This window comes from Lissotriton helveticus, chromosome 6, assembly GCF_964261635.1.
Source record: "Lissotriton helveticus chromosome 6, aLisHel1.1, whole genome shotgun sequence".
NCBI classification, from domain to species: Eukaryota; Metazoa; Chordata; class Amphibia; order Caudata; family Salamandridae; genus Lissotriton; species Lissotriton helveticus.
This window is the reverse complement of record NC_136067.1, coordinates 1,370,009,362-1,370,026,727: the sequence shown is the minus strand read 5'-3', so window position 1 is coordinate 1,370,026,727 and position 17,366 is coordinate 1,370,009,362. Positions and strand designations below refer to the sequence as shown.

At 44.2% G+C, this 17,366-nt stretch overlaps 1 protein-coding gene across 1 annotated transcript in view; it reads left to right on the top strand.

Annotated features, from left to right (window-relative positions):
• Nucleotides 1–17,366, top strand: part of SERAC1 (serine active site containing 1) — a 435,480-nt gene that overhangs the window by 123,852 nt on the left and 294,262 nt on the right. The window contains exons 4-5 of the mRNA XM_078649122.1: nucleotides 13,691–13,827; nucleotides 14,724–14,813. Of these exons, the coding sequence (XP_078505248.1) occupies nucleotides 13,691–13,827; nucleotides 14,724–14,813 (227 nt within the window). The remainder of the gene's footprint in view (nucleotides 1–13,690; nucleotides 13,828–14,723; nucleotides 14,814–17,366) is intronic.

Genomic DNA, 17,366 nt, shown 5'->3' with positions numbered 1-17,366 from the left:
GTTTCCGGTCTCCAAACCAGACAATTCATATCGTCTAGTTTTGCATTACCGACATCTTAACACATGTTGCAAAACTTTTGCAGTGCAAAACTCACACAGTGCTGCACTAATGAATAACATAGTGCGCAAAAAATACAAAACAACCTTGGACATCTCCAATGGATTCTTTTGTCAAAACATAGCACCAGAGAGCAGATATTTAACTGCATTCTCAGTAAATGGCACTCAAAAACAATTCTGTCGGTTAGCCCAGGGGTACAAGAACAGCCCGGGGGTATTCTCAGCGAGAGTAACAGAATTACTACAACTATATGATGATGAAGCATTATCTTATGTCGATGACATTTACTTAACAGATGATGACTTGGAGACTCACTTGAAAAGAGTGAACACCATAATACTTGGTTTCGCTGCAGAGGGTTACAAATTCAACTTCAAAAAATCCAGAATTGCCCATCTGACGGTCCTATTCTTAGGATATGAGTTATCAAGTGAAGGCAAAAGCCTGGCAGACAATTTCCTAGAGAAATGTGCCGTACTCCAAGCACCTAGAACACTAAAAAACTTACAGTCGATTCTAGGTTTCCTAAATTTCGGAAGAACATACATTGCAAATTACGCAGAAAGGGTCAAACCTCTTTATGATCTAATTAAACCAGACTTTAAAAGATCCAGTTGGACTCAAACACACACAGAAATTTTGAGATCATTACAAACAGACATGCTAATTAAAACAAAATTAGAAACACGTGATAACACACGCAATCTTGTGATTCGAGTCATCCCAGGGAGATGCGGATTCACATACCTAACCTCTAATGAGGGAGAAAAGGTACCAATTGCATTCAAATCACACTTGTACACAAAAGCTGAACAGAGATTCAGCAACAAAGAAAAAATTGTTCATGCAGTTCAAACCGCAATAGCTAGAGAAAAAGACATAGCTGACGGTAGACATATCACAGTCAGAACAGCTGAATCAGCCTTTGAGGCATTAACAACACCATGTAATTTACCAACAACAACATTGGATCCAGAATGGTTACAATGGGTAAATTCAATCACAACGGACAAAGTATACTACTTCTTTGATCCAGAACTAGAAGAAATGGAAAATCTAGAATATGAAAAAACATATCCTCTGCCAATCGACATTCTGCCTCTACGACATTACGCCTGTGTAATCTATACAGACGGACATGCTCAACCCTCCGTTTGGGGAGAACAAGCATACAACCCCACATGTGAGATTACAAAAGAAGTGTGGCGCGGAGGTAAACTAAGACCTCTATTAACAAAATCACACTCAGTAGAAACTAATTCAGAAAAACAAACTGAAATAATAGCTTTGAAAATGGCGCTAGATAATGCGGATCGCGAATTCCCGACACTTATAGTGTCAGATTCATATTACTGCGTCAAATCATACAACAAGGATTTGCAGACATGGATTCAAAACGGTTACAAAGATGACACAGATGCACCAATAAAGCAGAAACTGCTCTGGGAACAAATAGCTCTTTTACAAAAAGAACTACCAAAGACTCACGTGACACACTCACTGAGTCATCAGCGTGATGGCGTTCACGTTGTAGGGAATTCATTGGCTGAAACAGCCGCAGCGGCAGCCACTAACTCGGCTCCCGTAGTTCGAAAAAAGCGTACATTAAAATACATTGACGGTGAAACATTGCTGGCGGTGAAAACGTCATCAAAAGGCGACTGCTCAGCGTTACCGATCAACTATCCACTCAATTATACATACATAATCGATGCAAACTCCGTCCCTTTTGCTCGAATCCCTGGAGTGGGGGATAGAGTGATTCCAAACATGGACAGGAGAAACTTGTTAATCGCAGACGCACACATGGGCGAGGGTCTCAGACACCTTAAATTAAAAGATTCTCTGGAAGAATTACAATCACGGTACTGGTGGCCAGGCATGAGCCTGCACTACACCATGTTTGTAAAAAACTGCCCAAACTGCAACAGAGATCGCAGTGGGGAGAGAAACAGTTTAATACCTCGTCGTATCAAGGCAGATAATATTACCAGTAAAAAGAATGGCTTGCGATTAACATATACAGGCTAGTTACCACTTATAATGTAGATCCTCAGCACTCGGCTGACGTCCGGACTGTTATACAAAGATTTGCGAGTCTAAATGGCATATACGCTAAGAGCATGTTACGTTTGACCATTGTTTTCACTCAGGCACACCAGCCTGGGGGGAAACATGGCCAAATGAGCACAGTCCAGCGGGAATCTTCTCACTTCCTTCCTGAGGGTACGGGATGGTGTAAAGAAAAAACCAAGGCAGAAAGCAATCTATAATGGAAAGGATATTAGGTTCGGGAGCTGGGTGGGTCAAACATCTAATAAGTGTCCAACGTAGTCTAAATAACTTGCCAAGAAATTCTCTGAAGGGATTCAGTCCGTACGAATTATTATTTGGAACTAGGATGATGATCTCTGACCTTGATAGTCAGACTTCAGTGGTGAAAGAAAAAACCTTTGATGTCAAAGACCGTTTGGCTATTTTGCAGGACTTAAACAAAACAAGAAAAGACCTGAGCAACATACAGTTGAAACAACAGCCAACAACCACTGAAGAATCACCACCTGTCCCAGCAAGACCTGTCTGGATTCCAAAAGTCGGGGATCTAGTCAGGGAGAAGATCGCGGTAAAGAAGGAATTTGGGCCTTCCTACAGAAAAGCAGTTCCTGTCTTGTCTGTCAACGGGACAAGATCAGTTGTACTACCGCCACTTGCTGGAAAAAAGGAGAACCGAGTTGTATCCATCGACCTGGTAAAACCACAACATGTGGCCGATAACAAACGGTAGGCCAAGTGGACTCCCAATAAGTAGCAGAACACCAAGGTTTGCTACCAGTACAGAGGTCCTATCAAAAAGGCTCATCACATTCGAAACGCCTACAGAAGAACAAGAAGGACTATGCAACAATGCAATAGAACTCAGACCTCTGAAAACCCAAATAAAGACATTTAGCAGAGACACACCAATCTATACTGAAGTACCAAGTGAAAATGCAAGAAACAAAAATCCTGAACCAATTGGAACAATTGACAGAGCTGCATCCGGTTACTTCATCAACTTCGATGATTCCTCTGAAAGCCTCAGTGAATCAAAGACACAGCCATCATCGAAATCCTTTAAAGACAAAGCTAAGGAACTTTTGAAACAACTGAAAGAAACATATCTGATTTCTCCATGGATTGAATTTTGGGTGGGTTTTGGTGCATTTATCCTCATACTTTGGCTCATCATGGTATTTACTTTGGGACGCTTCATTGAGGGAAAATATGCTAAAATGGACACAGCAAGTCAGAACATCAACTTGATCCTCAAACCACACACATCTTCACACGTCGAGAAAAGAGAACTTTCTTCAGCCAACTTCACAGCCAATTCAATACCTGGTGGGGTAGCCTGGGACAACACTGACTATGAAATTTATGGTCCGGTCGAGATCCTGAAATATCCACACCAAATCAAGATCTCCTTGAGTGACTTTGCAAAACCAAACTCATTTGCTGATGATTGGGACTTCGAAAGCATTAATAACATGATGTCTGATTTAGTAATGTCTGCTAAATTTACAAAACATGATTATTTGCAAGGTTCTACAAATTATGATAGTATGTATTGCTATAACCATTATGGTAACCATTTTTTACATAAATCTGCACAACCTAGAAATGTTTTAAATTATAATCAATGGGAACATTGTGCTACACCTCCAAAAGGGAGCTCTAGAACCGTATATGACAAATATTCATATTTTTCAGGTTTTAACACAAGTAATGCTGAAACATTTTATTTTAAATTGTCAAACAAGACAGGGATGAAAACCATGATAACCAACACAAAATTGATTTATTCAGACTCATTCTTTGAACAAATGAATACTTTTGGATTTGATTATTGGGACAAAAATGTTGATTTGAAAAGTGTTTGGGGTACTAAAGAATGGCAAGTACAGGGTATAGAAGCTTTGTTTAGAGCCTGCATGATCCCAGAACAAATGATATTTTTAAATGACACTGTTCAACAAACCACCTGTCTTGGCTTAGCCAAAATCAAAGATTTAAATAAACCGTCTATTCCAAAGCCAACAATGTTTAGCAATAGCTCTGATACAGATGAAGAGATAGACGTAAACCATATATTAAACCAAAACAGAACACATCCTGATTGGAAACAATGGTTGATCTGGCCCACAGATACAAATAACTGTCAAGACAGATTCCTGAATAAAACACAGGGGTTCAAAATGACCAGGCCAGACCCTAGATATCCCCAAAGACATCACCCAGGGATAATAACAACCTACAGTGTGGGCAAATTATGCCTTCAATGGCTACAAACTTCCACACTGCCAGAAATTAAGCAACACCTAACTTTACTTACTGATGGTGCTGACTTGCGTGATTTCATTCTGGGACCACGCAAACAGCATCAAAAGCGTTTCATAGCAGCCTCTGTATATGCAGCATACAATGAGGCCTGGAAGGTTACTCAAATTGAAACAGCAGAGAGAATACGGGAAATTGACCGTATCAATTTGGAAAAATCACTTTCTGTAGTGGACAATGGGTTAATGACTCTGTCCTCCAGAATTTTTTCATTGGACAGCATTGTGTCTTCAGCAATCGATATATTATCGCAAGACTTACTGTTATTACAACATGGACAGTCACAATTGCGTTCTATTGTACAGCTTGGCTGGACGTTACAAAATCTGCGTTCAGGCTATGTGCCTTGGCGTTTAATCAACACAACGTCACTATTCCAAATCTTTAACCTTACTGATAGACAAATCGGTATGGCGCAAAAGGGTGCTGATTATACAATCTTGAGCATTGAAAAACTAGAAAGATTACCAATGACAATGTCAGAACGACCTGTCAGTGAATGGATAATACACGGAATCATAAATATTCCTATCTCAACCTTCAGGTTTCAATACTGCCAAAAATATATACAGGCTGGCATGTACGAGAAATTGGGTAAAGGGTACCTTAAAACAACTTGGAACCTACCCTATTCACATGCATGTGTCAGTAATAAAGGACAGAAAGTGTTTCTTAGTGGCAACAATTGTGCTATGTCACTAAGCGGCACGCTTCTGTGTAACGGTATTAGTTTGCACGGAGCCTGTGAAGGGAATTCATACAACCTTTCATGTCACCAGCAAGGCGCACCTGCAACTGAAATAGAACCATTCTTTCAAAGACTCTATAATGGGAGTTACATTCTTATTGTAGACCGCAGATGTTGTAGTCTTATGCCCGGGACTCCTTATCTAGTCACTACGACGGCGAAGGTCAAGTGCTGTGGACGTTCTTTGTTCCCCAGCTCCTTTCCAGACAGGGAGGCAAGGGCATGGCCCAATTTGAAAATTACTTCTATTCGAATAGATACTTTAAGCAGAATGAAAACAGTGCTTCTTCAGACGCCTACAAGGCTCACGTCATCAAAAGAAACGTATGATCTACAAGTCGCAAGGAGACAATCATGCGCATGAATGCATGGTTACACCTATTTCCGACTTAGTGGAACTTTCCCATGAAGCTGTTGACAGTTTTTTCGAAAGCCTGAATGATATGATGTTCTCTCCAGAACAGAAATAGAGACTTTTGAGTAAACTCGCACACGGCGTTCCCTGAATTCGGCCTTCAACTTTATAAATAAAGTCACATGAACAATTACAATCCAGTTCACGGACAGCAATTTTTCATCAAACCCCTAAAATATTTTCCCATATTTTTTCCGGGACACTGATCTTCTGCTTAAAGTAAGAAACTATTCCAAGAGAACTAAGATTTCTATTTTTAGATACTTTATAGACTTTAGCTGCCCGCTGGTATGTTCACAAATGTTTTATTATGTGATGAAATGGTCTCGAACTTTCTTTCTGTATAGCCATATTAAGAGCCATTTCATGTGTATTTCTCAAATACCAAATTAGCAATAATGCATACAAATGCGTGTTTACTTTTGCATTTAATTCATAGCTTAAGTGCATACAATATATGACTGCAATTTTTCAGTATATTTGAAAATTTCAAAATGCATTTATGTATTTTGGGGTGGTAAGGTATACACTATACTCTGTAGTATGTTGTACTATGTTATACTATGCATAGATTAGATATGACCATAGTTAGCGTGGAGTGGGTTTCGTGTATTCCTATAGGTTCTGAATCGATCCCCCTATTCCTGACCCTATTCTGGTTAAACTAACTATCAAGTTAACTAACAGTCAGCCCATGAGGCAAGACAAGCCCCCATGATGCAGATACCGTTATCTGACGCAGTCACACTACGGCACAGGAACGTGTTATCTGATTAGGTCATAACGCTTGAGATCTAATTAGACAAGCGACATTCCTCCAGCCCCTGATAAGGCATACGACGTTCTCATAACAAATCAAACCTATGACAACCTGGGAAAAACCCTGCAGCCATTGTTTTGATTTCACCGAGAACTTTAGTAAAGAATGTGCTAACGAGCAAGTCGTATGACATCTTTATTGACGTATCTATGTCCATCCTTACGTCAATCTCGGCACCTTTAAGGTATAAATATTACCGATCTTGCCCTATGCAAACACACGCGTGGTGACAAGACGGAGCAGCCATACTTGCCGAAGCCGAGAGCAGAGCAGACCCCGCTGGCGCAGCCCCGCCTTCCTGACGCGCTGAGAGACGCGCTGTTATCTCAAGCCGAGAGACCCAGCACCGGCGCTTCCGGGTAGCCCTCGCAGGCAGCCTGGAATATCGAGACCAGAGAAAGAGATACCATCCCTCATTCATCCTAAATTCCAGGTACAGAACTGAATAACCCCTCACAGAGAATCCTTTAATTATTCACTTGGCAAAAACAAACTTAACTTAAACTGTAACTTTCTATTCCCGCCCACGCATTAGACTTAGGTCAGGTACACGGGGTAGGCGTATTTAGAACACCAGTTGAGTACGTTTAGTCAAATGTATATGTGTATGTAAATATATTTTAATCATTTTAAACATCATTTGGCTCAGAAACCATATCAATGTTTTTACAGTATTATTTTATACTATTGCTTTTAATGTATGCACTTTACTTAACTATAAGTATTGCAATAATATCGATCCATTTCTCATGTATGAGAAAAGAGACTGATCAATAAATAACACCTTTTATTGAACACGCCCGTCTCTTCCTTTTCTCTACATTCTGATGAGACTAAGAATGCACGTACTGACTGAGTAAAATAATTGCCTTGTGCTCACACGACTCTCGAGATTGACTCTTGATTAGGGGAGAGCAAAGTTGTCATGTTCTATGGTTGTCAGAAACTAAATCCCTTCTTGTCTAATCAGGGAAGTTAATTCCTCCTTGAACATTCGAGAAAGTTTCTAGCGAACTCTGAGCTACGCTGGCAAACCCAAAAATTAAGTCTAGTATCGACAGTAGTAGACCTAGTTAACGTCTGGTCTAGGCCTTTACTGCTGTAGGTATTATTCCAATGCGCAGAGCCTATTGGGAAGATAGGAGCTACACTACACGACAAGTGCTACCACCACTTGCTTCCGCGCCTGAGGAGACAAATAATGTTTTATTTTTCGAAGTATTTTAATGATACCCCAGCAGGTAGCAACTGTTCTGTTCACCTGCAAAGTCATGGAGAGGGCGGGGTCAATCAATACTCCCAAGTTCCGTGCGGACTCCGTAGGAGTAGGACAGGTCCCCAACGAAGGCGGCCACCATTCAGGTGACCAGATGTTATTGTTTGGGCCAAACACCAAGATCTCAGTCTTCTCACCGTTCAACTTTAGTGAATTATAGGTCATCCACTGGGACACTGCTTCCATGCAGTTCCTAAAGTTGAACGGTGACGAGTTACCCAAATGGGAGAGGGACCCCAAGATCTCTGTGTCATCAGCATAGGAGACTACCTCCATCCCAAAAGATCTAACCAGCCTGGCAAGCGGGGTCACGTAGATGTTGAACAGGGTCGGGCTTAATGCCGACCCCTGTGGAACCCCACATTGCACAGGCAGGGATGGAGATAGAAGGCTGCAGAGCAGAGTCCAGTTTCAAAGACAAGCAAAAGGTAATATGATATCAATAAGTGATAGGAGAGGAAGCCATGCTCTGTCTGTGGGTGGCTTCGATTAGAGGCTGAGCGTTGATGCTTCCATACCGAATGAAGCTGCTGAGAAGATTTCAATGATGAGGTGCAATTGCAATAAAATACATTTGACAAAGTGAGAGGGGCTTGATGATGGGAACAATAGGAGTGTACAGATAGTATTTACACAAATGCTGATATGGGCAATGTAAAGTATGATTTATATGTTTTATTTTGACTCTCTTGAGAACGATTATCTTTTTCAAGGTATTTGTTGTGCTCTAAGTACAATATGAAGTTATATTTAAAAAAAGGATTAGAAAAAATGTAAGGCTATGTGTTGTGCTTTGACAAGTGTGATGATGTGTTTGTATATTCTGTCCTAATCAGGACCACTGTGATTATGCGATAATACGGATGCGGCAATTTTCGCATAATTATGGATTTGCCGCATTTGCTACATGAGCCATCATCTGCTGCATAATATATCGCTGACTTAGTCAGTACGCACGCCCTTGCAAACACAGACTACATCCTCCTCGGAGACCTGAACTTCCACCTTGAGACCACCAACAACAGCAACTCCACCACCCAGCTCGACAACCTCGGACTCAAACAGCTTGTCATGACTCCCACCCACTCCGCTGGACACACGCTCGGCCCCATATTCTCCACCAGCAATCACGTCACCTTCAGCCACACCAACCAACTCCACTGGTCCGACCACCGCTGCGTCCACTTCACCTTCGAGAAGCCTACCACGCGCCACCACACACAACGGGCCCTGCACCGCAGCTGGAGCAAAGTCACCGAAGACCAGCTAGCCACCACCCTCGCCCAAAACCCACCAGCGGACACTACCGACACCGACGCCCTCAACATCAGGCAATAGATCGACGACTGCGCCAACACTCTCACCCCGATCAAGAAACCCTCGAACAGACGCACCGAAAGAAAAGCCATCTGGTTCACCGCCGACCTCCAGGCATCCATGCAGGCCTGCCGTAGGCTCGAGAAGTGGCCCCACAAACAGACACCGGCCCGCAACACAGCCTACAAGAGCGCCATCCGCAGACTCTACCAACTCATCTGAACCGCCAAAAGGTCCTCCTTCAAAGAGTGCATTGACAACAATGCACACAACAGCAAAGAACTCTTCAACATCGTGAAGGATCTCTCCAACCCCAGCTCCAACTCCAACGACATCCAGCCATCACAAGACCTCTGCGACTCCCTAGCCACATTCTTCCACTGCAAGATCGCAGACATTCACGACCGCTTCAGCAACCAGGCCCCCCGACAGACAGACTCCTCAGACTTTACGCACCCCAGCCACATCGACCCCCTGCTCTCCTGGACCCACGTCCATGAAGAAGACACCATAAAAATCATGAACACCATCCACTCCGGCTCTCCATCTGACCCCTGCCCCCACCACATCTTCAAAAAAACAAAATCCATCATCGCACCCCATCTCCGCATGATCATCAACAGCTCCTTCGAGAACGCCACCTTCCCGGAGAGCTGGAAGCATGCCGAGATCAATGCCCTACTCAAGAAACCCAAGTCAGACACCAAGGACCTCAAGAACTTCCGGCCCATCTCTCTCCTCCCATTCCCGGCGTAAGTCATCGAGAAGATTGTCAACAGACAACTGTCCTCTCCTCGAAAAGAACAAAATCCTGGACCCGTTCCAATGTGGATTCTGCAGCAACCACAGCGCCGAAACCGCCCTCATCGCCTCCACCGACGACATCAGGGCCATGCTGGACAACGTAGAAACCGTGGCCCTCATCCTTCTGGACCTCTTGGCCGCCTTCGACACCGTCTGCCACCACATCCTCCGCACACGCCTCGACAACGCAGGGATCCGTGACAAAGTTCTGGACTGAACCACCTTCTTCCTCACCCGCAGAACCCAGAGTGTCCGCCTCCCCTATTCCGCTCTAAAAACACCAAGATCATCTGCGGCGTACCCCAAGGATCGTACCTCAGCCAGACACTCTTCAACGTTTACACGGCACAGCTTGCCAACATCGTTCGACTGCACGACCACAACATCATCTCATACGCCGACGACACCCAGCTGATCCTCTCCCTCACCAAGGCCCCCACCACCATGAAATCCAACCTCCATGAAGGGATGAAGGCCATCACCGAATGGATGATGAATAGCTGCCTGAAACTGAACTCGGACAAGACGGAGGTCCTCATCATCGGATCCACCCCCTCTGCCTGGGACGACTCATGGTGGTCCACCACACTGGGAGCAACACCGACGCCCACTGACCACACACGCAACCTGGGAGTCATCCTGGACTCTGCATTGTCAATGACCCAGCAAGTAAACGCCGTCTCCTCCTCCTGCTTCAACACCCTCTGCATGCTCTGCAAGATCTACAGATGGATCCCCACCTGAACCAGAAGGACGGTCACCCAGGCCCTCAGCAGCAGACTGGACTACGGCAACGCTCTCTACGCAGGAACCTCAGCCAAACTCCAGAAACGACTACAACGCATACAGAACGCCTCTGCATGTCTCATCCTCGACATCCCCCGCCGCAGCCACATCACAGCCCACCTGAAAGACCTACACTGGCTTCTCGTCAACAAGAGGATCACCTTCAAGCTCCTCACCCACGCGCAAAAAGCACTCCACAACACCGGACCAACGCACCTCAATGAACGGCTCACCTTCTACACCCCTAACCGCCAGCTTAGCTCCGCTGACCTCACCACCGTCCCCCGCATCCGTCGAGCGACCGCCGGCGGCAGATCGTTCTCCCACCTCGCTGAAAAAAACCTGGAACACCCTCCCCATCCGCCTACAACAGACCCAGGACCTGCTTGCCTTCAGGAGAGTCCCCAAGACCTGGCTGTTCGAGCAGTAGCAGCACCCCCGCTCTCCCCCCAGTGCCTTGAGACCCTCTGGGGTACATAGTGCACTCTACAAATGAACTGATTGTTTAATTGATTGATTGATTGACCATCAACACCTTAGATTCCTCCGATTTGTCAGGGTAGCTAGTCTATATGTTGCAAGCTGTGCGTGATATGCCAGTGTACTGAAGAAACTGTCCCGGGGCAACACCAAACAACTCACCCGCTTCGGCTAATGCTATAAATGTGTTATTCAGATATAAGTCACCTGTGTTGTGGTAGTTGCCTGCTATCCAGGGGGTTACACTAGTGGAGTCTCTCGAACATAAAAAGGGCATGAGCTAGTGGAAGCATTTTTGCTTATGGTGCCCGTTTTAGAACATGCGGCTCTGTCTTCTCCCATGCCTGAGCTACCCCATCAGGAGCTTTGGGAGATCGGTCGAAAATAACATCCCACTAGTAGCTGTTTTCCCAATTTAGGTCTTTCTCATTCAATAGTGCAGCATAATGAAGTAGCTCTGCAAGGGAACACATTTGAAGATCGGGTAGAGCCAGACCTCCCTGCTTCTGATCCAATTTCAGGGTGTCAAATTTTACCCTGCTGCGCTTATTGGCCCAGACCAGACACACCAGCAGTCCATCAAGTCGCCAAAATAGTGCCATTGGTAAAGCACAAAAGGAGTTCTGCATAACATACAGGCATCTTGGTAACAGAACCATTTTGCCCAAGACCACCCATCTCATGACTGACAACGGCAGAGTCTTCCAAAACTCCACGGAACAAGTGAGACCCTGCAATATGCAGCCATATTCAGATTTTATTGCATGGGGTTGTCTTTCGTCACCTGGATTCCCAGGTATAGGAAATGGCTCGGTTCTCATAGAAGGCCCACTGCTGGGACATCTGTCACCAGGCAAGGGCTAATGCTGCCGTAGGAAACAACACCATCTTTTGGCAGATAACCCTGAGACCTGTCCGAAGTGCATCTTGAGTTGCAGTAGTTTCGAAACATTATGGACAGGATCAGGCACATAAAGGAGAGTGTTGTCTGCACACATTAATACTATGAGTGGTGTCTTCAGCTTTTATCCCTTGTCACCAAGTTTATCCCTCAGATAACTTGCCAGGGGCTCCATGGCAAGCGCAAGAAGGAGCGGCGATGGGCACCCTTGTCCAGTGCCTCTCCCAATATCGAAGACTTCTGATACTACCTGGCATATGCGCACTCGTGCCGTGGGTGCCGTAAATAACAGGCTGATCCAAGTCCAGTACCGTGAGTCAAAACCCATTCTCCAGAGCAATTCCCAGAGGTATGGCAGGAGATGGTGTCAAAGGCCCTTTCTATGTCTAAAGCCACCAATACAGCCTCAACCCTTTTTGGTTGCATGTAGGACATGAGAAAGTCTCCTGAGGTTCATGTGGGTTTTCCTGCCATGAGCCCACACAGATCAGTAGGGACCTGCCTGGTGATCACCTGATGCAGCTCTGTTGCCAGGACCTTTGCCAATAACTTGACAAAAACATTTAGTACAGACAAGGGTCTATATGATCCCGGATCACTGGGGTTTCTACCGGGTTTTAGCAACATGATTATAAGTGCCTCCCGCATATGATCAGGCAAATGCCCTACCGTTTTTGCTTCTTGGAGTGTGTCTAGGAGCTTGGAAAGAAGGTAAGCAGAGTATACCTGATAAAACTCTACTGTGAGTCCATCAGGATCATGGGGACTTCCCTCTGCCATATATCAGAGAGCCGCCCTCAGCTCATCAAGCTGTACATCTCCCTCTAAGTCCTCTCTATCCTCCACTCTCAAGCAGGAGATTTCAATTCCCTCTAGAAACACTGGCGTATCCTGCGATCTGTTGTCGAGGGGATCCATGTGGAACCTCTGCCAGATGGTCTCATAGTGTCCAGTTGATTGCAGCCTGAACCACCTCAAACTGTGCATCTACCCTCATCAAGGAGAGTATCAGGGGGGCTCTCCTGCCGCAATAGCCAGTCCAGCATTGGACCCAACCGGTGACCTTCTCTGTGTAGTCTCTGCCAGTAGTTCTTTATCACGTGTCGGTCTAGCCTGTCCCAGATCTCTGCCATTCGCCTGTGTGAGCCCATCAGCTCCTTCCCATCTAGTGTCTGGTTAGTTGAAATAAAATAACATTGTATTAAATAGGTATCCTTGGCCCTAATCTTAACTCTATGTACACTAAATAAAATGTCATTAAAATAGTTTACCCTAACCTTAATTCAAGTTAAAGTAAGATATTTAAAAAGTACTCTATATCCTGTTTAGCTAAAAGTAAATGCAATTAAATGAACCCTTAACCAAATTAAAATACCTCTAATTGTATTTACATGTTATTATAAACTTGGCTAAGATGATTTAGTGCCACTCTCTGTTATGGTATTACCATGCGGTAGTGTTCATGTGGTGTGCTGTGGGGGCAGTAGCCTCATTATACTGGGAGTTTACTGTTAAATTCAGAAAATTCTTATATTAACTTGTGATTTTCACTGTAAATAGATTATTTCATTGATATTAATGATTGATCAAAATACGTGCCCCTTTCAAAGACGTGTAAGTTAAAAAGTGGTTGATTTTATTGTGCTCTCTATATTCTTCCACAGATGTTTCTTTAATATCCTTTTATTTCTTCTGCCTGTTACAGGGGTTGCCTATTTATTACATATGAAGTTATGTCTCTGAAGAAACGCTTGACCCTGGATACTAGAGTTGTTGAACAAGAGAAGATGAAGTCCTATATTTATGTTCAGACTGTTTTTCCAGAGCAGAGTGAGTTGCAAGGTAATTCATTCCAAGTGGAAAGATACCCTCAAATATGGGGAGCTTTTAACGTGAGCAAGTTGTACTATTGCCATCAGTCCAAGTATCTTGTACAGAACATGTTTGAAACTGCAGCTTATTTAAAATGACTTACATGCTCATCACATAAGTTTAATTGACAGATAGAGGGTTCAATTAGATTTAGTAGAAAGCCTAGTCATGGCAGTGGGAAATATAGACGCAAACTCAAGACCACAAAAACAATGCAAGCCATGAAAAATGCCTCATGAAAGAGACCATGTAAATTACCCACACTTACCCTTCTCTTCTAATCTAACACTTAGCACTTCTTTTGTTGCTGCTTTACAGATTGGCCCAACTCCTTTAATTGATTACAATCTCACCCACAACTCCCACTCATCTTCTTAGTAATGAGTCCATCCACAGCCCAGCCTACTTTCTCCCTGTTCATCAGAGCTATTTTTGACCCACACAAACCTTAGCCTACCTTCTCACATATTTCTTTATGCAAACGTACTTCTCCACCTCCTCTTGCATTTGCTGAGTGCATACTCCTGAAACTGGTGGCCGAACGCACATACAGGCGAAATTGGGGATTTGAGTATGCTGTTAGTTGTTATTTCCAAAATTAAATTCATCTACATGGACTACAAAAATCTAATACAGGAACCACGAGAGTGAGGAAAAGGAAATGAAGACAGCGATATGTAGCAAGATAGACTCTATGGTTGAGTGAAAATTGCTCATAAACAATTTGGAGTAGCAAAGGAGGAGAGAGGTGTGACAAGATTGCTTTCCCGCTACTTGTGGAAGTTTTTGTGTCTGTGTTTGTGTGTGCTTAAAGATATATATATATATATATATTTACACATAGATGCTGTGTTTTATTTCTACAGGGATCACCAACAAGGCAAGAAATGAGTTGCATCAAGCATTGAGAAGAGCAATAGCAGTTTCAGCTAAACTTTTCAAAACACCAGTTGATGGTTTGTATGAAATACCTTGCATTGTGGTGTTTTCTCTATCAATGTATCTTTCTTTCTTCCATTGCTATGCCAAATACAAAGATTAGTCATTATTTATCTACATACTAAACTGGTGTTGCCTGCTGAGCATTATTGAAACTCTTACGTTCAGTTAGCCCAGACATCCAGCATTACTCCTGTTATTATTTCACTCAGGGGATAGACCTGACCTCTATTCTACCTCCTGTCCTTTCCGCAAAAATCTTTACCATCTGTTTCCAAGCTTCCACTTTAAACCTGACCCTTCTTCTCTTAGTAAGTCATTTATGTCGCGGTTTAACTAAGCAACAGCCCAGGCTGGTACAGGTGTTCACGGATAACACCACCGCCATGTGGTATTGTACAAAACAGGGTGTGGAGGGTCATTGACCCTGTATCAGGAGGCCCTGCGCATCTTGACTTGTCAGGCACGTTAGGATATCTTCTTGGTTGTGCTACCTCTGGCGGGATCTGTGAATGCCAGGGCAGGCAAACTTTGCTGTTGATGCCTTGCTGACCACAAATGGCGTCTGCATCTGGAGGTGGCACAAGATCTCTTTCTAAAATTGGGGCATCCTTGGCTTGATCTGTTTGCCACAGCCATGAACGCGCAATGTCAGCACTTCTGCACATTGGAGTTTCTAAAACGGCTCTCGCTTGGATACACGTTCCATTTAGAATGAAACCTGGGACTCCTGTTCGAAACCTAGGACCCCCGTTCGCCTTTCCGCCAACACCTCTACTGCCCAGAGTTTTCAAGAGATCACTGAGCATGATCATCGGTCCTTCCGTCAGTCTTCCCCTTCAAGGGGATCTTCTGTCACAGTAACAGGGCAGTGCCTTCCACCCAAAACTGCAGACTTTTCACCTCCATGCTTGGAGATTTACCAGTGAAAGTTGAGTGTCTTTGTTCTTCCGAGATCTCCGATGTCATTCTGGCAGTCAGATGCCCCTCAACAAAAACTGCATAGACCTGCCATTAGGACAAGTTTGAGGCTTGGTGCTCCTCACGACAAGTTGACCCAATTTCTGCCTCTCTGTCGGAGGTGCTGTTGTTAGCCCAGCAATGCCTTGCTGTAGCCACTGTTACAGCTTACCTTTGTGCCATTTCGGCTTTTTTTGTGGTGGCTGGATCTGTCCTTTCTGTTTAAGTCACCAGTTGTGACATGTTTCCTCAAAAGCTTACAGCATTTGTTTTCTCCTACCCCTTTTGTTAAGCCCCAATAGGTTCTTTATTTAGTTTTAAACTATCTCGTGTTCTCCATTTGAACATTTGCAAGGCTGAACTCTAAGACTTCTGACTACTAAGACAGTCTTCTTAGTGGGCATTAAATCGGCCAGGAGGGTCACGAGCTTCAAGCTCTTTTGGTTAACCCTCGGTATTCAAGCTTGTTTCCCAAATTGGTTCTTCAGACTCGTTCATCCTTTCTGCTGAAGGTGGTGACTCCCTTCCGGCCAAAACTTCCCCATACTGATTTTTCGCTCCACCTCATCCTTCCAAGGAAGAGGAGATACTCCCATCACCTGGATCCAAAAGGAGCCCTGTCCTTTTTCATTGATTGCACCAAGAAACAGAGTGGACGATCAGCTTTTTTTTGGGTTCGCTGAAGCAAAAGAAGGCAAGGCGGTTACAAACAAACCATCTCTTGACGGATTGTACTTTTCAATAAAGTCTGCTACACACTGGCTAAGAAGCAGCCTCCTGAGGACGTGCGGGCCCTTTCCACTAGTGCCAAGGCTGCTGCTACTACGTTAGCACATGGAGTGCCTTTTCTGGACATGTGCCAAGCTGCTATGAGGGCATCACTCCACACGTTCACAAAACACCCAGCCTGGGCAGTCGGGTCCACCAGGTCAGGCTTTTGTCCATTCGTTTTTCCGTGATTTTTTGGTTGAGACATTTCACAGACCCACCTCTGGGGAGGTATTGCTATTATGAGGTGAGGAATGTGTGTTGAGAAGAAGAACAAGTTACTTACCTTTGGTAATGCTTTTTCTGGTAGAGACTTTATCGAACTGCCGATTCCTCTTCGACCATCCCCATTCTGTGAACTGAGCTCTTCACCTGAAACATCCCACTAGACTTTGGACACAGGTAAAACTTCCTTATGACGTGGCTCTGTGTTCTTGGCGTGGAAATAATCACTAAAGAAACAGAATTACGCTCACTGGGGTTGTGCCTATATAGACACTGCGCATGTCGCATCTGGAGCTGACAATGTTGATGCGGAGCTGTCAAAGCCACCTAGCGGCACACAGAGGTACTGCTCAAAAATGTTCTGATCCAGTCTGAAACATGGGGAATATTTTGAGATGAGGAATCTGCGGTTTGATAGTCTCTCTACCAGAAAAGTGTTCCTAACGGTAAGTAACTTATTTGATAAGTACTTCTGACTGCCGTTAAATTTGGTGGTGAGAGCAGCCAGAGAGAAGAGAGGCAAATAATGGCACTGGGTTTCTATCTTCAAAAACACTGACCTATTTATCTGCACAATAATACTTTCAAAGAATAATATTTAAATAATATGGGAACAA